The sequence below is a fragment of the Aythya fuligula genome, chromosome 5 (genome assembly GCF_009819795.1).
Source record: "Aythya fuligula isolate bAytFul2 chromosome 5, bAytFul2.pri, whole genome shotgun sequence".
Classification (NCBI taxonomy): Eukaryota; Metazoa; Chordata; class Aves; order Anseriformes; family Anatidae; genus Aythya; species Aythya fuligula.
The window spans coordinates 14,622,574-14,646,370 of NC_045563.1; the positions used below are offsets into that span (position 1 = coordinate 14,622,574).

The 23,797-nt window shown below is 33.7% G+C and overlaps 1 protein-coding gene across 1 annotated transcript; it reads right to left on the reverse strand.

Annotated features, from left to right (window-relative positions):
• Positions 1 to 449: 449 nt before the first annotated feature.
• Positions 450 to 23,496, reverse strand: AK7 (adenylate kinase 7). Its single transcript, XM_032187885.1, has 18 exons — positions 23,413 to 23,496; positions 22,725 to 22,904; positions 21,517 to 21,625; positions 20,427 to 20,521; positions 19,878 to 19,988; positions 17,725 to 17,808; positions 16,841 to 16,929; positions 16,226 to 16,316; positions 14,191 to 14,268; positions 13,448 to 13,597; positions 11,789 to 11,917; positions 11,167 to 11,311; positions 10,141 to 10,269; positions 9,079 to 9,147; positions 7,321 to 7,518; positions 3,520 to 3,740; positions 1,617 to 1,775; positions 450 to 531 (listed from the first exon to the last, which is right to left on the reverse strand). The coding sequence occupies exons 1-18, from the start codon at positions 23,494 to 23,496 to the stop codon at positions 493 to 495; spliced, it is 2,160 nt and encodes a 719-aa protein (XP_032043776.1). The 3' UTR covers positions 450 to 492.
• Positions 23,497 to 23,797: the final 301 nt, after the last annotated feature.

Genomic DNA, 23,797 nt, shown 5'->3' on the forward strand with positions numbered 1-23,797 from the left:
ATAGGTAATGGAGAAAATATGAGTGCTCGTTGCTTCTATTATTTCTGTTTTGAGTGAAGATGCCATTTCTTCTCTCCCTCTTTTTTTTTTTTTTTTTCTTTTTTTAAATAAAAGATTTTCCTCAGGCTATCCTTTCCAGATCACAACAATATATTGCTTAAATATGATGCACAACTGAAAAAAATCCAAGAGGAAAGTTTTGGAGAAAGAACAGATTCATGTTGTTCAGACTTTGAAGTAGATACATGAAATACAGATACACAAATGTATTAATTAATGTGTAGTGTATGATACTTTTACAGAAGGAATATTAAAAACCCAATGCAACATACTAGTAGAGTATGAGAAATAAAAATTTAGATTAGATAATGAACCTAAACAAAACCATGATTATTTTTGTTCAAAAACTAAGTATTTTTATTGTAAAATACATTAGCGATGTTCTTCCTTTCCATGTAACAGTTTCTACAGCTGTTAGGATTTAATGTTACCTCATTGTGTATCAGGATTGTTCCTGAAGAGATATTCTGCCTATAAAAATAAGATTTCCAAAGTTATTTTCAAGTCTCCAACTTTAAAATTTACACCAAACAACAACAATGTAGTGGATAACACAGCTTTAAACAAAATCACAGAAAGTGTTAAGTGGCTTTAAAACTTAATCTCTGCCCAGTATGTCAGAGAAACCTTTTATTTGTATATACCACACACCTTGTTCTGCCTCTTTGTAGCATTGACCCCATCAGTATCTTGGGCAAGAGAAGGAGTCATATATTATGACAGTATTTGTTACTCCATGAAAAATCCTAGGGAGTACCCTAGGGCCTGATTTCTGGACCCAAAAGAGTAAATAATTCAGATCATACAATGTTACGTGATTAGTAGGAAAGATCTCATGTTGCTACAGCTACACTTAATGTTCATTCTAAGCTTTTACTTGTTTGTTTGTTTGTTTTTCTTCATTAAAACAGTGATTGCTTGCACTGCTTTTCTTACTCCATTTGCTAGGAAAGTTACTTATACAGTGATAAGTGAAAGTTTTATATATACAACTATAGCTTTATGGCATCTGAATTCCTGTCTGAATTCAATGTTGTCTCGACTTTCAGCAGAAAGTTGAACTAAATATCTTCTTGAGGTGTTTTGGAACTGGAATTATTCCATGAATGTCTGTCTGGATTCACTCGTGAATTTATATGTATCGTGAAGGGGTTATTGAAGACATTACAATAACATGCATCATTGTGCCTAGAGTGATATGTTAGAGTGATGCCTCTCTTTCTGCAGGTCTCTATGTCACAGCAGAATGGGCAGGGTATGTAAGTGCAGAGTGAGAGAACACTCACCAAAGTGTAACTGATTCTGGTACTAATTCTTTTCCTGTTACTCTAAAGCAAAACTGGATTGATGTGTCAAATGATCCCAATATAGTTACTGGGTACTTCAGCTTTCACTATACTTCCCGCTTACCTGAATTGCAGGTAATTAATTGTTATCATGAAGTACGGAAAAAGAATTCAAGTCCTTATGTTAAATGAGATTCTATAGAGTCATGTGAATATTTTCATTAAGCTTTTACAAACATATTTCATTAAAAAGAGATGTAATCACCTTACCAGAAAATCAACAGGATCATCTGGCCTGATCTTACAGCATTCATTTAACCCTTGAATAAGTGTTGGCATGACATGCTTCATTAAATAGTTTCGTAGTGGAATACATTGGGCCTCCAGTAACTCTTGTTCTTGTCTTTTGACTTCCTCCAGTTGTTTACTCTACAAATAATTAACCAAACAACAAAGAAGAACACCTATAAGTACTTTACCAGTACTTTACTAACTAATGGTGGTGACCTATGGGAAAAAAGGAGAATAGTGCTAGAAATCATGTACACAACTTTAAAACTCACACTTAACAGAACAACAATGAACTGCTTATTAATCTTAAAGGACATGGCACACCAAGGATGGCAAACTAAGCATGAAGAAAACGGAAATAACCCTCCCAGCAAAATCATTTTACTTCTCTCTCCCTAACACCTAAAAGGAGATTTATTCTGAAGTTTTCCAGTGTTTCTATTTCCAAAGGTATTTGGCAAAATGGTTGTAAACACTGCACCGCTTCAAAACTTAATACTACTGCAAATGTAGATGGTTTCTTGGGGGTTCCTTGAACTGGGGAAAAGGAGAATATTTTTACACAGGAGAGATGCCTAACTCATTAAATAACTTCAAAATATGTCTTTTTAAATCTTTTTTTTTTTTTTTCTTTCATTTATGTCAGTTCAGCTGAATTTATTCTTGATTTCAGGTTAAAGCAATTCGTTTGAGTATAATCCTTGTACAAGAGGGAAAGAGGGAAATAAATCCACTTGGAGTTTTCCTTTCTCACATTCAATAGCACTTAATAGGATGCACACTTGCATCCTGTTTTAGCCAGAAGATTACTCAAAAACATGTTTATTGTCCTCTCTTCTCGCACTTTATTCATAAGTAGCCTTAGTCCTACATGTATATAAAACTATAAAATGAAGATACCCTGAATATTGCTTTCCTATACTCAAGGTATAACACAAAATCAATGTTCAGATAAAACTAAGAGACCAGCAACTGAAAACTATGTTTACCTGATTTACTGAATCCAGGAGTGTTACTCAATAAATCCTGCAAGTAGTCTTAGGTCTTTTTACGCAGAGTGCAGCTAATCTACAATCTCAAGGGCAACCGAATAGATGCATAGATTTTAAAAGGATATTTAAAAGGATAAACTTACACATTTTATTTAAACACCTACTTTAGCTCCGTATAATGCAGTTCACTTCCTTGAAAATAAGCATAGAGATAACAAAGATGATTCTTATTTACAAGCTAGCATCAGAGCAATATAAATGCTTCTTTAAAAGCATATGTATGGCCTTTCAAAGGTAAAAAAAATTATCTGTGCAATGATCAATTTGTTTTTGAATAACTCTAAATGGAGGCAGTAGAAGAACTACCTACTGGTGAGGGGAAAAAAAAAAAAAAAGAAAAGAAAAAAAAATTACTTTAGGTGTGAACAAGCAATTTCCTATACTATGTATTTCAGGTTATTTACCTAAAATTTCTTAGGTGTGGCAAAATAAATAAGGGAGAAGTACCATGTGCAAAACCTGTGAGGTCAGGCACCCTAAATACTAGGTACTTATTAAAGTATTACCAAATAAAAAGCATCCTTCAGACTGCCTCAGGGAGGCTGCACTGAAGTGAGGACTGATGTCTCAACCATGTCTCTCTTGCAAGCTCAGAAACCTTTCAGCAATGCAGCCTGGGATATCGATCAATTCTTTGTTCTTTAGTTTGAGCCTCAAAATGCACTGTGAAGATATTCTGAGAAAGATCTAAAGTATGATATAAGAAACTAGAGAATTTATCCCACACTTTCCAAGTATATTTACATAACAGATTGCTGGAAATGCTATTGCTTCAGCTTTCTAAGACACATAAATAATAATGGCTTCCACAAAAATGCAAATTAACATACCCACTCTTCCCACTTTGCCATCCTTTCAGCCCTTTCCTCAGCTTCTCTACGCTCTCGTTCAGCTTCTTCTTTAGCTTCTCTGGCAAGGCGTTCCTCAGCTGCTTTCCGTTCCAAACTCTCCTTTTCTTCATCTGTCAAACCATAATTTCGAGGTTCCCCAATTTCTTTGACAATCTCTTTTACAATAAATCTGTTCTCAGGATCTTCAAATTTGGCTACATCTTTAAAACAATACAAGAGAGAACTTTGCAAGGCTTTTCTCAATTATCAATAGTCATTAGTGAATAACTGCAAGACCTAAATATATACAGTGTTTGTGTTGCTTGAATTTTCAAGTATGTTTTTTTTTGGAGTGTCTTATAAATGTCATTAATGTCTTCTTTTTTTTTTTCCTATACAAAGCAGATTTTTTTTTTATCTCTAATTTTCTTTGTTAGTTTCAGCTAAAATAGTTTGTCTTTTTAATGTGGTGCTAGGGAGAAAATAGTTAATTTTTACAACTATTCCATTCAGCAGTTGCAGCATTTCTAAGTTTTGAAACTTTCATACAAGGTTATTCCAGTATCAGAGATACTTCTCTTTGACACTCTTATGCCAGCTTATCTACAGGTATCAAACCATCAGCTTCTGACCCTGTATCTTCATGCAGGTTCCACAACAGGTGGTTAGAATTTGGCAAGAAACTCCAAAATTTTCACTCACGCAGTGTTTTACACAGACCTATCTCTGGTTGAACTCTTATTACATTATGCCTACAAAACTAATCTGTGGCTTCATGTAGAAGCACAGAGACCACGGAAATCTTTCCTTTCACTCCTTCTCCCTTTTAACTGCTGAAGACTATTTGGGGACTGAACCTGCAGAAAAAGAAAAAAAAAAAAAGAAAAAAAAAAAAAGTGAAAAAATAAGAGAATGGAAAAATGGGGAAAAGACAAAGACAGGAGAAGGAAAAGACTCCTGGCACTGAATGCATATGGAGCCCAGAAAGTGCTGGAGATATCTGAAAGAAAGGGTCTAGTAACATACATGGAAAAGAGGAAAAGTGAGGATTTGGGGTATACAGAACAACTGAAAAACAGAATTTAGTCTAAAGCTCATTAGTCCCTACTCCACATTCCTCTGCTTTATGAAGTTATGTTGAAAGCTATTGGCAAAGCATGCTTCTCATTTCTTCACTAATTCAAACAGAAGCATTACTCATACCATTATTTCAAGAATTTGTGTCTTTGTGATTTAGACCTGAAGTCCAAAATCTGCTAATGAAACAAGGTAGAAAGCTAACATAATTCTACATGACGCATGATGACATTTCTTTCAGAGCCTCTTCTTTCCAAAAATCAGGAATTACATTCCTGAAGTATTCCAAACTACAATGATTTTATTTTTTATGCCAAGGAGTTCATTAATTATACAGCTTTTGCTGTACCTGGATATACAAATTACAGTGCAAGACAATTTTCTAGTCATTTAAATTATTGCTAAGAACATTCTTGGCATTGAATTTGAGGTCTCAAAGACTACAGTCTTTTCTCAGATGATGAAGCAAGATTACAACACAAATATTAGAGCAATCATAATTACATGCTAAAATGTCCTAAAAAATATTGTTTTTAAATGAAAAAAAAAAAAATAAAAAATTATCACTGTCCCTAACAGGGAGTAAAGATCACCAAAAAATGAAAAATTCTGTTTTAACATTTGTTTTTGTAGATGATCTAATGTGCCTGTGTCATCATCTCCAATTTGCAGATGAAGAAAACAAGACACAGACTTGCAGACTTCATGAAGTGAGTCACTGTAGCAGAGCAGCGTTTCCAGAATCTTGAAGCCCACTCCTTTGTACTAATCATATTTCAGACTCAGTTAAAAAAAAAAGTAATCATAAAAGCAATTTGTAAGGCCATATGTTAAGATTTTCTAAAATTAAGGTGGAAGAAAATATTGATTAATTTGAGTCAGTATTTAATGAATCAAGCACAATTCTTCAACAGTTCTCCACTAAGGTAAACCTAGGTAACTTTTCTTTCTTCTGACCAATATAACAGTCACTTCCCTGTTTAAATTTGTTGATATTAATTCAGTGGTTCTGATAAACCAACAGGAATATCAGCTAGAATGCAAAGCTGAAGATTCCCCAGTGAAATTATCTTTGCAATCTGACCTTTTAATTTTAGGGAATATAGGGAAACGAGCAGTTCCTGACATAAACAGGCTCTAAAGATGCTTCTGCTTTTAAGATGGAAATCAACACTATAAACTGAAGGTGAAATTCATCTGGAAGTCACTAAGCCCCACAGCTGTGATACCTCAATCGTTAACCAGTGAGTATTGTGATACCTCAATAGTTAATCAGCTAGTAGACCAGTGACTTTCCTAATTTAGAATTAACTAGATTTTTAGAGTAATCTTTGGACATAATTCTTAGCATAAAACACTGAAATATGCTGTCGTAGACCATACACTTTAAAGTCCTCAACAAGATAAAACAATGTCTTGCACGGTGCTATTACTTGTATATCCCAAAGTTTATAAGATTAAAATATGACCAATTAATGACATCACACCTTCTTAATATTTATTATTTCTTACATTTACTTTCTGCATTAGAGTTACTTCAGACTTAATTAAATGAAAGTGCTAGCTAACCTGCATTTCAAGCCTCCCAGGACTAAGACAATCATCTTTATCATTTGGATCTGATTAAGAAAGACAGAGGCATCAACTGAAGACAACAGAGCCAAATATATTTATCTTATCACCTCCTTTCTTTTATGAATTGGAAAATGGTAAAATAGATTTTAGTGGAAAACTGTGTGAGAAAATAATCAGTACATAATACAAAAATCGCTCAGTACTGGATACTTAAAAGGGTAAAGATGTGAGCGTAGCTTAGAAATAATTCTAAATCTAAAATGATTATATTCACGTTATTTTTTTCCACTGCAACATTTCCTAACAACTCAAATATGGTATTATTTTCATGATAATCTCCAAGACTGACATTAATCAATTGACTTCCTATTTTTTATTTTTTTAAGTTTGCTCAACAAATCACTTCCTGTAACTCATTTAGATGGACAATCCACATATCAGCAGTTTTACTGTAGTTGCAAGGTTTTCCCTGCGTTCTTTCTCTTCTACTCTTTTCTTTCCATCTCCCTTCCACAATCTAAAACCAGTTTTATTAAGAATGCTGTCATCCTGTACTTATTGTTTTTGAATTATCAGATTATAGCAATCTTCTCAAGATTTCCCACTGATCACGATGTTCTAGGAGTGCATAGGGAAGAAATTTTTTCTCACCCATAGGTATGAAACAAGAAGGACGTATTACTAGCCTTCCACCTTTAATCTCTAATCATATTCTTTCATACTTACAGAATACCCATATATTTTCACCACATCTGAGGTTAAATCTAAAGAAAAAATATATGAGCAGCTATAATATTTAAAGTCCATGAAAATATATTAGTAGTAGTCCAGAAGGATGCCAAGTGCAGAGATCTGTAAACTATATCAGAAAACTACATGTATCTTGGTTATTTAGCCTACAAAACCAAATGATTAATAAAAACACTAATTTTAAAGACATGTTAACTGTACAATCTAATCAGCACAATTCAGAATCTTTATGAGCGTATAAATATTTCCACAGGTATATAGTTAGATGCCTGCTGTATATTTATTCTGATATGTTAGGTAAAATATTTATATATTTACTGTACAATCTTCACAAGTGTTACATTTGTAACAATAGGAATTTTTATTGATATTTTAGCTAAGAATTTTATTATTTCATACCAATAAACTGAGGATGTATTTCAAGTTCATCAAAATAGTTGAGAACAGTCTCGTCTTCTGTGTTTATCTCTCTGAAGAGACTTAAAGACTGCAGAAACCGGTCCTGAGTATAATGAGTTCCAGCAACAACACTTTCTGGTAGATTTATTATTCTGTTTTTAAGAAATTCATCAGATGCAGTCAAAGATACAACAAATTCTGTGAAGAAGAACACATTATCAGTGTCCATATATGATTTTTCCTCCCTCATATCTGCCTTCTGTTAATAATACATTTTAAATGACAAATGAACATAAATTCACACATATGCATATAAATATTTCCTTATAGATACTTTAATTAAGAAATGCTGATATGCAACTTCTCCAGTTAGAGCAATCCAACAAAATGAAGAGGAGGCATTAAAGAAGCAACATGTTCTAATTCTACCAAGTTCTTTCTTAGCATTATCAACAAGACTATTCTTGAAAGAAGAAACAAACATAGTCCAATTTTTCTGAGAAAGCTAACAGAGAAGAACCAACACATGTAATTGGTATAGGAAGAGAAATAAACAAATGTGAATACTGCAGCTGAATTAGGAAGTAACACTGGAAAATTTAACAATTCATTTGTTTGTCAAGTCTTCAAGAGTCATCACAGTGTATTGCAATTTCTCATCTCACAAATAAATCTGTATTTTCCTAAATAAAGTAAATTAGGAAAAAGTAACAAAAAAAACCAACAACAGTGGATTAAACATACTATGGTACCAGATGCCATCAAATTTGGTGTCAATGTTATTTGTAGTACTTTCATAGACAAGAACACCAGAAAGAACAAGAACACCATTTTCATTCAGTTCTCTAAAACAAGTTTTCTCCAAGGCTAATAAGGTGTTTCTAAAACAGATCCCTTGCCTGAAGTCCTTGTTTTGGGAGAGAAATTAGGACTTCTCCAGTCCATCATAATTCACACATTTAAATTACATTGGAGTTACCTTTAAACACATTTGATGAGCTGGTACTTCTCCAGCCCATTGTAATTCACATTTCCTCTTTCTGCTATTGTAACTGAAAGTGTTTTTGTTTATAAAGAACACACTTTCCTTTTTTACTTCAGAAATCAGCAGTTCCTAAATGAAACCAGGTAAAAGCCTACTTTTAAATCAACTCTTTCTCCCCTTCATTTAAGTGCAAAAAGGAAGTAATTTTTTCAGGACGTTCTGAATCTTCTCCACTTCCATTGAAGCTAGTGAGTTATCAGGCTGCAAAAAAAAACACTGAACGCTTTAGGTATTCAGCTTTTATACTACCTGTATAACTTGCTGATGCAATAAAATGAATTTGGTAGTATCATTCAAGATACAATGCTAAGTACTGCAAAGAACGCTACCAAGGCCTAAACTTATATATATATATATATATGAATATTCCATGTTCAGGAGCTCACATTTATTCCATTGGTAGATGGAATACCAATAGATGGTATTAATAGATGGATCATAACAAAGGCAGCCACTGCTCTTGGTAAAAACAGCTGATGGCATTTTCACAAAAGAAAACAAAAAAAGAAAAAAGAAAAAAAAAGAAAATACACCCACAAAACAAACCCAAACCCTCCTATAGATTAACTGTTCACTTTTAAACAACAGGGTAGCAGCATTACGTGGATATTTCTTTTAAATTGAATATGAACAGATGGAGTGATATTTTAAACTTCTAGTTGGTGGCAGCAATATTTGAAAACTCCTCTGTTTATTTAAAAAGTCAAACTTACCAGGTGTGATTAATTTATCACATTTAGGTATTTTGCCTTTGATTTCTTCTTCTTCATCTTCATCTTCCACTAAAACAAAAGCAATAAATGATTGACATTATCATTTGAAGCAAAAATATTTTTATATTTACTAATAACATGCCCCATACAAACACTTTTTTTTTTTTTTTTAATATTCAAATTGTAGCCTAACTGTTGGAAATTAATCTAACCTGGACACCAGTTTAGAGTAGTCAGTAAGTAATCTATGCTGTTGCCTGCCACAGATTCTACCATGGGACACTAACAGTTTTTTACCTATACAGCAGAGCATGCACTTTCATACACAGTTTCAAAATATGTCCATACTACTTTACCCTGGCTTCTCCTGCTGTTCCATATTTTCTTCTGCCAGTGACAGAGCTTAGTTAGTAGAAATGGTTTGCTATGGTATGGTTAAAATGGTTTCTGCTGTTAATTGTCTGCTATTCTTGATATGGATAGTCTGCTCAACTACTTGAGCATCAGCTAAACTAGATGATTTACAGCCCAGCATAGTAAAATGAATAAGACTGAATTTTGTTTTCCTTAAAATCATATCCTTTAATTTATGGAGATGGTTCTTGGTCTTAATGCATAGACAGTGCTAGCTCACAACTTGAGATGTATGTTGCAGAGCTCCACAGAAGTCATATCCAGTGAAGCTCATCTAATATACCCACTCTAATTTGGTTTACACAATATGTATTGGTGAGCTGTCTGGATCCCCCTGTTAAGCAGCCCTTTAATATTATGAAGAAAGTCTGCCTTACAGCTTTCTCGCACACAGTATATCAACACAGAAAGTATCCTCTGTATTCGGTCATTTATTTAGGACATTGCCAGCCAAGATCATCTGAAAACTGTCTTGTTTAAGGTGCATAACAATTCATTACAATCCTTAAATTTTAAGCAGCATGTGAAAACAACTGTTTTGTGCCTTGCTCTGCTGTCAAAACAGTGTTGATGCACTTCAAGTAATATGGCACTGAGAAAAATAATGATAATATTAACAGCAATAAAAACAAAAGCAGCAGTACTTACAGTTAAAAAGCTCTTTTGCCTGGTCATAGGTCTCTGGGAACCCATCTAAAACATATCCCTGATTCCTACAAGGCATAGATTTGAGCTTATCTTTAATGAGTTTAACAGCATACTGATCATCTAAACAACCTAAAACACAAAGAAGGTTAATAGGAACCTAGTTTATGGAAAAGAAATACCTGAAATTATTTACTAACATGTTCACACATATTAGCAAAGAGCATCAGAGACACTTTCTGAACTCCAAAAAAATTATGTCATTGTGTGTACTACATGCTGTTAAGAGATTTATAGAATATAAGTGTAGCTATGAAATAAAATGACACCTGTGTTTACAATGTTATAAGTATTAGAACTTTAAGGCTACTAAACATGAAATTAGGCATTTTAGAATAACGCAGTCAGATCTTGATATGAAAAGAAATAGAATAGAAAAAAGCATGTTACAAAGCAATCATTTTCTATTTACAATTAACCATGAGACAAATTCTTGCAAAAACAAATGTGAAATAGGTTTTGCAAGTTTCATTTTCAGATTAATAGACTGAGATATAAAGTGACTTATTAACTTAGCATACGTTGTGGAGCAAATGTATGGCAGTAAAGTTTGTTTTGACCTGATTTTTTTTGTCTTGCAATGATTGACTCCAGCTTCTTTTTTTATATTTAAGACTTCTAAAAGCTGAGGCAAAATTAGAATCTATTGATATCATTAAAATATTACATCTTAAAAGGCATTATTATTTTAAACAAAACAAAGAATGCAGAAAACTGCCATTATTTTTCTTGCTGAAATAGTTTTCGTTGCAAATTTGCTAATTACATACTTCACTTTTTACTTTATATTATTTAAATTATGCTCTCTGTTCCAAGAAGAAAACTTGATAGAAAAAAAAATCTGGCTAAGAATCTAAAGATTCTGAACATTCAGTCACATACATATAAACTTATGGGGTTAAAAATAATTATATAAAATGTATAAAGAAATAGAAAGATGGTCCCCTTTTATTACTTCATATTTCCTACCTGCATTCTGCTCCATGCTTTCTTTAATTCCAGCCAACAATTCATGTGCTTCTTCTACATTTGTACCCTCTTCTTCGTCTTCTTCATCTTCTCCCTCCTCACCCACACTGTCATAGTCCACTTCTTTAGGAGCCACAATTTTCTCCTGAAGACAAGATCAGAAATGTGAATAGGCTCGGAAATTCTACGGACAACTTTTCTTCTACACAGATGTAATAAATGGGGGGGAAAAAAAAAAAAAACAATGAATTTCACATATGCTCCTGGACTATGAGAGACTGAGCAACCTTAAATCTTTAAAAAAGAGTTCAGTGCATCCCCAGAGATGATCAGTATGTTGAAAGCTATTTCCACTTTAAAATCTAAAATTGTTTTGGTAATGTATTTTTTCACATCAGAAAAGAAAGCAAGAAAGTAAATAATACCAACAGTTATAGGTGGACTTAAAAAGCAATCAATATATTATTATTTTTCAAAACATTTTGTTGGAATATGATTATTTCCTTTGGTAACTCTTAAAGTACTAAATTATGGAGTTTAATTCATTTTAAAACAATGGCAAACATTTTAAAGTCACAGAAACTAAAATAATAGCAATACTAAAAAACAGCTAGTAACACACCAGATTTGCTATTGTTTCAGAAATCACATCTTTTATCTTAATGTGATGTAGCTTGTAGTGTTTGCAGAGCTTTTCAGCGATGGTAGATTTGCCAATCCCAGGCGGACCGTGGATGTAAACTTTGAGAGGCTGGGGAAAAAAAAGATGTAACATCAATCAAACATCACTGAAATTTTTATTTAAAAGGTACAATATTTTCAGTATAACTAATAGGAAATAACTATTATAATTAAAACTTAAAATGTATTTTAGATTTATTTACACCGAGCATGGTCTATATCATCCACTGCTTTTGAGTAATGCAGTTAACTCAATGGTACAACTTCAGCTTTGGAGAAAAAGGTATATTTCTACTTAGCAGCCTAACAGACCAACTTACAGTGGCACTATTAGAGGTTAAATGGTTAAAAGAGACATAACACAATCTTATAGGCAGTGGATTTTGGAGATAGGTGGCAGATATTCTACTATATAAATGCAATCACTTTATTTTCCAGCTGAGGTAGAGTTGCTGTCATCACCATAGTTATTCTGACCTCAAAAATTTCAGATTCATCACCATCTTAAGTTAATAATTTTTCATTTCAGCCTATCTTGCCGATGGTTGAATCACTAAGTTACAAAATACATTTAATAAATATCATGCAATAAACTCAAAACCATACATCATTAAGTTCATATCCCAATTCAGTAAACCTGACAGTATTTTTAATATAAACCTAATGAATTCATTAATTTCTAACATAATCTCTAACATAATTTCTAACAAAACCTGGCAAATGAATTTTTTCAGAGTTGTGACTGGCACAGAGGTCTAGCTAGCCTTCCCTCTTCTACTTACCACATGGTATGCCTTTATTATACATGAAACTTTTTGAATTGCAGGCATACCTACACAGATGCAGTAGTTTAACACAAGCACAGATCTGATAATCCTTTTGGATGTATGCAGGGACTTTCAAAGAAAAAACTTTGAACGAATTATGTTAGTTATATTTTGTTTTACACTTCCTGAACCTATCATAGTTTGAACATGATACAGACGTGCTGAATAGCTTTATCATACTAAAGACAATCAATACTTGAATGAATGCAAGCATTTTCATGCACCTTTAAATAACTACTTCCTTATACATTTGAATATGGAAATGCTAAATATTTAGCTAACATAGGAAACAGCAAAGTTGCTCATTACATTATACAACAGAGTGGAGTAAAATGAAAGCCACATTGCAGTTAAGTATATTGACTTACTAAGTATAATGAAGGACACAAAATGTTCACCTAGCTACTGACTCTGACATAAAAATCTTAAATAAAATACACAGTTACTGCTTTCTTGAAGTCTAATATACCAGGAATGCCATATATTGCCTACAGAAACTAATTTCAAAGCAGCAGCTTCTCCATCACGAAGCTTGTTTTCACTTACGTGATTGCAATTTTAGGCATAACAGAAAACATTAGGTGATTACCTTAATTAATATTCTATCTCGTCTAATTAATTTCTTCAATTGAATTTTCAGATTTTATGTTCACTTATTTTTCATCTGTCAGTCTTCTGTTCATTTTTACTTAAAAAGATAAAGCTTGTGTTTATATAGCTATTTATATTTGAAAAAATAGAGCACTTTAAAACAGCATACACCAAGCCATTACCAGAAGTCCTCGACTTTGCTTGTATTCCTTAACAATCCTTTCAATGTTCTCCACCAATCCTGTCTGAGCAACCCACTTAATGTTGAAAGTCTCTTTCAGAAATACAGCTTCCATTCGTAAGTTCACAAGCAAAATATCCAAATGTGTTTGCTGAGGGAGGAAAACTACATTTACTTTAAAGATGCAATCTATGGATGTTAGGATGTTAAAATAACACTGTTGGCTTAAACTAAAGACTAGAATGGGGGGGGGGGGGGGGGGGGGGCGTGTAGAAAGAATGTAAGCACAGGGAAAGCATGTTTGCATGAAGTGCAAAATATACTTTTTAAGCTTTTTTTAAAAATACATTTTTAATATATATCTAAGTATTCTTGAGAATTATCAAATTATTAACCATTAAGCAGTTATTTGGTACTATACAGAGGTCTCATTATTGCAGGAGAAAAAAACTTCTTTCATAAATTCATTTTACACCTTAAAACTAGGAGGTTTTTAATTTATGTATTTCTCCTATGAACAGTTCATTCCACATAAATAGATGAAGATGATCATTTACATATGTTGTGTTTGTCAGCCTTAGTAGTACCTCAATATTAATTGAGGTAAAAAAATAAAATACATTTTAATAATAAAATACAAAAAATAAATTACATTTCATAATATAATACTTCACATTATTTTCTTTAGGTTTAGATCCTTTCCTTAAGTAATAAAAGGAAAAGTAATAAAATAAAACTACTAACAGTTAACTCTTTACTCAAGAATGCATTTTCTCTTGGAATCTTCTCAATTTTTCCTGGTCCAACATTTTTACTGATACACTATAAAGAAGAAGAAAAAATAAGGTAAGGCACATATCAAATCAGATTCTTAGGAAACAAACAAACAAACAAAAAACAACAGGATTTCTGGAGATAAAAATCTGTGCTCTAAATGTTATGTTACACTATACCTGAAAAAATCAGTACACTGATTGGAATTACAGATCAAAGAACATTAACTTTAATGTTAGTATTAAACATCTCTGTTTTGCTATATATCACTTCCTTTTTAGTAGCTGCAATAAAACAAAACAAAACCAACCAACCAAACAACAACAAAAAATAGCCAAGTGCTTCAAAGCTCTTAAGTCTATAAATTCCTACTGCTTAAGATCAAATTGAAGACCTATCTTATTTCTTAGCATTCTCACTTCAGATTTTATAAGTATTTAATTCTGTTAACATTCAGGAAAGATTTTCAGATCAATGGAATGCCAGCATTAACTCTTCAGTTTCATTTCATCATTAGCCAGAAGTTAATCACTCCTGCAGTCCTTTAAAAAAAGGTTAAAAAAAAAAACAAAACAAACAAACAAAAAAACCACACACGCTAGATTCCGTAAAATTATAACAGAAAAAGCTATAGAGCACTAGACCAAATATATCCAGTATTCTGTCTCAAACAGCTTCAGCTAGTGGACACCTAAATGAAAGTAAGAGTAGGAAAAGCATGCATGATACTTCTTCCAAATGCTCTCCTAATCTTTGACTATTTTCAGCTCAGAGTCTTCCTAAATTAGAAACAGCTGTGGTATGTTTAAAGTAATTCTCAAGGTATTTCTCATAATTCTTACCTATACTCACTAAATGCAAAATATCTCTGCTACAGCTTAGGCTTTTGTAAGTGACCCTTTTATACTATTGATTGGCCTTACAGATTTCCCGGCAAGCTTTTTGTTCTTCAAAGGCTTGAAAAAAAAAGAAGGATATTAATTTTAGGTCTTTTCTGATAATTGACCTTTAATATTGTTTTAAGTCTGTTTTGTTTTGTTTCTCTTATCCAGCCAGATTTTTACGATTTTTCTTCTTCAGGACATAACTAACTTTTTGAAGTCTGCCATCCTGCTTCCCTCAGCCATGCCAATTATCATTTTATCTTTCCCAATCTTTTCTTAGTAAGTAGCATGCAATGGCCTTATACATCTAATAATGTGAGTTTCAATAGCTTCTACATTTCTTCTCTAAATATTTAATATTTTTAATGTCTTTTATGCTCATTTTTATATAATGCTCTTTCCTATAGTTGGCCACAGCTATAAAGATTATTTTGACCTTTGCTTTTTCCACATGAATGTTGAATTATGGTCACTTATACAAGGTGGACTTTTCAACTATTAACTTTTCAGTGAGACCCTTTAAGCCTGAACCAAAACAAGGGATACATCTTGTTGTGACCTTCCTACAAGGCAGTTCCATGAAATATTCTTTGACACTGAAAAAGAATGCGCTGTTCTTATGTAACATTTGTTCAATCTACATGGGAAAATCTCTTGTTACACTGTATTAGCTGCTTCTCTCAACTCTTGAGTCTCACTATAAATTACAGTTCAATAGTGTCATCCAGACTATTTCTAGAGTTCATTTCAAAATGCTTGGAAAAACAAAATATCTTCATACAAACAAAAGAAAAAATATTCTAAAGACTTCTGTGTATCTGACTATAGTACTGTGAATCCCATAACACCTCAGCACAGTTTTAAGTAAAATTTCAGTTTAAGTTAATGATAATACTTTCAAAGTTAATTCTGCAGAAAGAGGTCAAAGTAATACATTTTGTCTAAAGGACAAAAGTCTTGGTAGATTTCAAAATTATTTTGTTTATTATTTATTACACAAGATAATTCAGGAAGACTTAGGGACATCTACTTCAATGAAAATGTACAGTTTGAAAAATCTTATAAATATCTGGAAAAAAAAAAAAAAAGAAAAGAAAAGGAAAAGGAATAAAATCTCTTACCTTTATTAATTCTTGAAGAGTGTGCATAGACTCATCTACTGCAAGTATATAGTTAAACCTTGGCTTGTGGTCTGCTACATTCTGTAACACTCTGAAACATAGGAACGTCAAGGCTGGTCAGTATAGGAGCATACTGGGACTTTTCGCGTTAGATGCAATTCAGAAGCTCTCCAAATACAATGACTACATTTAATTTTGGAAAACTCAGAGCACAATATTTTCATGCATATTACCTTCAATAAAGAAGATATTACCTTCAATAAAGATAGATATTTTATTTGCAAAGAAGTTCAAAGGATAAAAAGCAACACCTGTACAACGTATTAATTTAAGCTGTAGAGTCCGTGATGCATTTCTAGTTCTGTGCAAGTTAAGTGATACTACTCGTTATATCCAGCCTTGCCAGTAATTTCTTAAAAGCACAGAACCTGTACAATAGACCCAGGTTTCCCGTAGGAATATCTAGTACCAAAGATACTGAAGTCTCTGCCTGCCTCAATAAGATGGGCCAAATAGTATTCTTAAACCCTTTCTGCCCCAGTTTAAAAAGCTCAATATTCTGCTATTGGGTTTGTTACTTAGCTAACTATCAATCACTGTCCAAGTGAAACTTACGCTGCTAAATCAAGAACATGAATGGTTGGAATAAAATTGTTTCCATGTCCAAAAACAGGAATTGCAGTAGCCTCACTGAGCCAACCTATCTGAAATTACAAATTGACAACAAAGTTAGAAGTAAATGGTTAGATTTAATATGGTATATTTGTGTAGTGGCAAATCTATACATTTAGGAGTATAAAATTCCATTTACTGAATGACTGATGAAACTGTAGTAAACAATTTTGAGAAATACTGGCAGCCAAAAAAAAAAAAAAAAAAAAATTTATTATTTTTTAAAAGGATACTCTTCACAGAATCACAGAATCACAGAATTTTTCTAGGTTGGAAGAGACCTCAAGGTCATCGAGTCCAACCTCCAACCTAACGCTAACAGCCCTCCACTAAACCATATCCCTAAGCTCTACATCTAAGCGTCTTTTGAAGACTTCCAGGGATGGTGACTCCACCACTTCCCTGGGCAGCCTGTTCCAATGCCTCAAAAAATACCTCTTTGGTATTGACAAATGTTTTTATTACTTCGTATCCCCTCCCAAAAAAAAAAAAAAAGCTTGGGAAAAAAAAAAGGAATGCAATGTTGAAAAGAAAGACATTTTTCTTGGTTCCATTGATCTGATAGTCATTCTCATTATAAAGTGCACTTGTAGATACTGTTCTAAAATTATGAAAATAAAACAAAGCAAACAAACAAAAGCAGATCCAAAAAATAAAGTGGAAATTACTTCAATTGTAGCTAAAATATTTTTCTAAGGGATCAAATAATGAATTCTGTTCACAAGAACATTACACTTATGATACCAAAGCTATTAGAAATGCATTTAATTCCATTGCAATTTGCCATTAGATATTAAATAACCCCCCCAAAATGCTTAGATATCTACCTTAAAAAAGTAGTGTAAGGCACCTTCCCCAGCTCCATACTGAAGTCCTGAAGCAACAACATAAGTTGAAAATACATGTTTATTCTGTGAAGTAAAAACAACAAGAAAGTATTTATAAAATTATTGTACTCCTAATGGTTTACACTGAAACTTTATATATTTAGTATGTAATTTCTCAAGTTATATCACTTAAATTTGGAATTAGACCAATTGTTGCATAGCTTGTAGTTTTGTAAGACATATTGTTAATATTTCCTTAAAACAACAACAACAAAAAACATTACTCAGAATTGACCTGTCTTCATTTGAACTGAAATTCTCAAAAATCTTTTAAAAGTTAAGAAATCGGAAGTTACTTATAATAATGAAATGATCTGCATAATTTATGCCTCAACTTTCTTTTTACAAGAAATGTAACAATGAAATTCATTGAAGCTTTTTTTTTTCCCCTATTTGCATTATACTTGCATTTGATTGTCTAAAGAAGTGGGAAATGCAGGTTCAATACTTTTATAATCACTCTGCTTTCATTTTGATATAAAATTTCAAACAAAATCAGTGGACTATAAAGTGTTTTTCTAATGATACATCACAATTGACCCTCATATTTTTTGCTGACCATTATGCAAACCTGGTCATATGTTTGCCTGTTCTTGATGACTGTTTACATAAAATGAAACTGATTGGATCAGTGTTGAGGATGGTTTCACACAGTGAATAACCCATACTTAAACCATCTTAAGGAGGGAAATTTCAAGCAAATCTTTTAAATTAAGACCAGTCGCTTAGACATTTTTAACTCTAAACAAAAGTATTAAATAATTCTGATATTGTAAAGATCTTAGACATTATACATCTACATAACAGAACCTGCATTTACCAGCAGAGGCTATAAATGCTAGGACTTGAGATCAACTTTTTTGTGTGTGGCAAAAAAACATAGTTTGCTACATTTTTTATACTATTTCAGAAATATAAAACCAACAACACTGTTAGTCAATCTTTGATTGCATAAGCAAAGCATCATATACAGGGATGCCAGAAAATAATAATACATCACTGTATGTTATCCATGCAATGTGTTTCTATCTTTGTAATAAAAACCATCTCAACTCAATTGAATACAACAGCTTGTTAGTAATCACATGGAATATTAAAATCAGACATTGCAGAGAGCACAAAAGCTCCCGTATTAAGTTTGCTTGTGTAGTACTAAGAGAGAAAGAAACTGTTTTTAACCTAAGAGCAGCAGTTCCCAAGTTTGCTTTGGACAGACTGCACGCATGCCCCAGAAGGCACATAGTAATTTCTGTCTCCCACCAGGAAAATCTTGCCTCTCATGAAAGCAAAGGAGGAGCCATTTCTCATCTACACTAAGGAGCAGGTAACTAATTGGATCTTCTATCATTTAACTCGCAGTAGCTTCTGTGTGGGAAAGCAACAATACTTTGGCACCCAGTGAAATACAAACCTCCAAAAGAAGTCAAAATTCTCTAAAAATACATATTTAGTGTCACAAATCACACATATGAGAAGGTACTACTTGAGATGACTTCGATATACTTAATAGAAACAAACAAACATCATCAACAAAAAAACACACCACAAATGATCAGGCAAGCTCCATTTATACAGTCACTGGTAAAGACCTTCAAGTTCCTGTGTAATATTCATTAAAACCACTAGATGTCACATTTTAGCTAGTAGAATCAGCTCTGGGCTTGTTTGGTTGGTTTGTTTTATTTGAATAAAACGTTTTAAGTGGGGGATAGGTCTAAAATCATCCTTGAGATTTTCCCTCACAGTCTCCAGCTTTACTTCACTCTCATACAACCAATGAAACAATGTATTGCATCAAATGAGAAAAGCATGATTCATCCACTATCTAATAAATAAATAAATAAATAAATAAAGAGAGAGAGGAAATTAGGAATCTGTATTGTGTATGTTATTATGTATACTGTATATGTTTTATTTCAAAAACGTAGCCTTCTTGATATTTTATTAATAAGCGTTGCTATTCACATTTATAAAAAAAAAAAAAAAAAAAACACTCAAAATTTATTCAAATTGTTGTTAACTTCTAACATTAAGATAATGCTCTAAGATGACCAAACTTTTTCTCTTCTCTCCCCACAAAGATCTTTACGTACAGTTTTCCCAAGCTTGAGAATAAGTTTTTCAGCATTTATGTGATCCATAAAGTTAGGATGAGATTTTCTTCTGCGATAATCTTCCTCAGTAAAAGGAATCTCAGAATCATCCTAGGAAGTAAAAAAAAAAAAAAAAAAAAGGAACTGTTATACATGCTTTAAACCAAAACAAATGTCAAAGGCCTAGATGGATAAAACAAGTTTTTAAAAACGTTACAAAACATCTATTTTGTTTTCATTTGAAATTCATGAAACTTCTAAGTTTCACTGGATAGTTAGCATGTATACACAGTCCTAATATCTTCCTGTATATCTCCTTATCATTGTAGCTCAACATCTAAACCTCTCTATCCAGTGGAATAGATTTAACAATTCCGACAGAAAGCAAGATTTCATATGAAAGGATCGTGAGAAAAAAATATACTTGCTGACACTAACCGTATCTGCTAGTAAGGAAGTACATACTGAAATACTTTAATTAAATTAAATGAATATTTTCCATTAAACGGAAGTATTCACTTAAAAGAAGAATATTTTCTTATTACTTACTGGGTCAGGGGGTTTGCTTTTTGCCCAGGTCATTACTGTTGAAATGAGGATGAATACCTTTGGTGTCGCAAAATGCTCTATTTCTGTATGTAGGGCTGGTAAACAAAAGCAAAGGATGTAATTTGTTGTAAACTGTTCTACTGAAGCCATATATTTGTTTCTCTGTAGAGGTCCTGTACAGACATTTATGCTATAGTGTTCTGTGTTATGTAGTTTGAAGCAAATGCTCTTTATTTTGCTTGGTATAAAATAAAAATAAACCAATAATGAATAATAAAACAAATAGAAAAATAATGGGAAGAAAGGATCACGTTACCACTAATGAATATAATCTCTATAGAAACAAATATTGTGGAAAAAGAAAAAAAGAAATAATCTATACTAGAAAATTATTTATCTTTATTGACTACAAAGATACTGAAATAAAAGTGTTTTATAATTGAAACAACAAATCTACAAAAATAAGATTTTTTTCTTTGAATTTTATATAGAACAAAATAATTACATGTGGATGATACTTTGTTAAGTCCTTGAACTTACAATGTTACTTAAGTATTTAGACAATACACGGAAATGTATAGTTTAGGTTAACTATCATAAAAGGAGCAATTTTGCATTGTCGGCATAAGAAGATTCCATATACCCATTAGAATTTGGTTGTCTCAATCAGGAAGAAACTGCAGAAAGACCAAATAGTATTTTTCATTGCAGTTTTAAGCCAAAACTTAAAATAATTATATAAAATATTAAACATTATTTGAATACCAAAGGAGCAAGTTTTCTGCCTACCTTCAAACACAAATAAATAAGATGGCTGTGGACAGTTATTTATGGAAATAGCTGCCTACACAGATATGTCATTTAAAGTGTCGGACCATTCTATGACAGCTTCTCTAGCTTATGAATGCTAAAATGCAATCAATGGTCCCTTGCTAATTAATTGAACAATTCATGCAGCATTTCCCTATCAAGGATGACAGTTTTATATTACAGTAAACTATAAATCCAAGGTCATTTCATTACACATTTCTCGTAAACTTTGGTGGCTATATAGCAAACAATTTTCTGTTCAGTCGATGGCTATACTAACCAGAAGCAGCCCATTTAGCTTCTTCAATTTGATTTGCATCCTCAGTGATGTTATATAAAATAATCTCACATTCAAGCAAATAACTTAAGAGCTCTTTCTGAGAAGAGACCTGTGGGAAAAATAGTTAAAACTTCTTGTTAGAAAACACAGGAAAGAAGGGGGGAAAATCTATTCAAAATTATTTTTCTGATAGATAGAATGCAGTTTTCTTGCACATAGATTTCTGAAAAGGATGCTAGAATAATTCATATGACTGATATCAAACTAAATCTGTCAGATAAAAGTAAGATGATGAAATGAAAATTAAATGCTGAAGCTTCTGATTTGAAGTAGACATTAATATAGTTCAGAAGTATGTACAATTTTAAGTGCTATTTTAGGATTTGTATTTTCAGTATAATTATTAGTATCACAAAAAAAAATCTATGACTTTTACAGGTATTTTAAGCAAGGATCAGCTGGCAGAATGGACAAGACATAGCAAAATGTCAGTTTCCTTGCAAAACAACATCCCGTCTTTGTTAAATGTGGATTGTCTGCAACACTTGAACAAATCCAACAAACATTCTGCGTGACAGCAGTGGGCGAGATTAAATATAGCTAACCATAATTTTCAGATTAAACAGCTCATCTTGATAGAAGTTCAGAACAAAACTTTCAAAATTTTGAAGAGATTCTGGATAATAAGCAGCTTGAGACAGAGTCAATTTTAGTTTCAGAAAACATTAAGCAATTACATTCTTTAAAACAAGCCTCCTTCAGTTAACCAAACTCTGGACACATATACAAAGATGCAGGTATTCAGAACAATTAGCTGCTAGCGAAAGCTGTGATTTCAGTGAAAAATTAAGACGGGAGGACACTGACTTTGATTCCAGTACTACTACCTAAGCTGATAAAAGATACAGGAGACACAAGAGAGTGTGCTTTGAAAGAAAAAGAAAACAGACCTGTGGATTATCAGGATTGATAACATCCTGTCCATTAAATATATATATATATATATATTTTAAGACTGGATTCTTTCAGCTTTTTCTGTATGAGAACTAGCAGGGTGGAGACAAGTGTGCAGGAAGCATAGGGAGTAAAATACGCATACAATTTCCAGCAGCAAGAGAACACTTTATTAACGTCGGTTGGTCATTTTATGTGACTTGCAATATTCCTAACGTTACCTAACAATGACCTGAAATAAGATTATTACTTACTGCATATGTTTCCTCTGCAAAACATGGTTTAGTACCTCCTGGCTTAGAAAGGGTACCAACTATTTGGTAGACTCCCTCCTTTGGCCTAGTAGAAACTTCAGCAGCTGAGTTCTTTTCATCCTCCTCCTCCTCTTCCTCTATGCTTTCTAGTGATGCTCCAACAACACATTTGGATAAATACTGCAATATACAAGACACACATTTGTATGCAAATATGTATCGCATTGGGACTGCACTACGCAGCTTCTCATAGTCTTGGGAAGACACCAATGCTGCTGACTAGCTTAGATGCTGTTGCAGGCAGTGTAGCTCAGAATACGACTTGGGTAAGCAGGGAAATGTTATGGACTGCACGAACTCGGCAGCGACATTTTATCTTGCCGCTTGCCCTAAGCCTCAGAGGTGAAGGTGTTGCTGTGTCCCCAGACGCCTCTTCTCCTCAACCTGACTCCTCTCCAGAAGGCGTTACCTCAGGGAGATGTTATCTCCAAGCATTATCTTTCACCACAGCCCGCAGCTGCCGCCCCAGTCCCGACCTGCTCTACGCACACCTCCACCTCCTGCTCTCATTCCCTCCTGTCTTCACCCCGTTGCCCCCAGTCCCCCTCCGCAGCAGCCATTTTAGGTGACCACGGCCGGACACCCGCCCGGCGGCCAGGAGAGCAGCCGGGGGCCGCCACGCCGTCACCTCGCCGATATTGCGGCCGCAGAAGGAGTCGAGGTGGTTGAGGAAGATCCGCCGGCTCCGAGCGGCTCCGAGCCCCGCTTCCATGGCCGCAGCCCCAGCCGGCGACGCGGCCCGTTGCTAAGGGCGGGCAGCGGCTGCGCCGAGCCAGGCGGGGCCGGGCGCTGCCGCATCGCCCTCATAGCCGGCGCGGGGCGCTGCGGACACGGGCTGAAGGCTGCGGGACCGCACACCGGCATCCTGCCCTCCAGCCGGCTGCTGCTGGCCTGGGAGTTTCAGCAGGTGGCCGCCTATGGGGACTTTTGGTGTAGCCTAAGCCTTGGCGTAGCCTTGCCTCGGGTGTTTTACCTGTGAACCTGCCTGCCTGCCTGATCATGGAGTGGAAGTG

Excerpts from the sequence above, each read along its gene's own strand:
- AK7 (XM_032187885.1), bottom strand. The coding sequence starts at position 23,496 with ATGGAAGCGGGGCTCGGAGCCGCTCGGAGCCGGCGGATCTTCCTCAAC. Across the intron at positions 19,989-20,426 it reads AAAGCAAACCCCCTGACCCA|GATGATTCTGAGATTCCTTT; the intron begins GTAAGTAATAAG and ends TTTACTTCCTAG. Across the intron at positions 11,312-11,788 it reads CTGAAACAATAGCAAATCTG|GAGAAAATTGTGGCTCCTAA; the intron begins GTGTGTTACTAG and ends TCTTGTCTTCAG.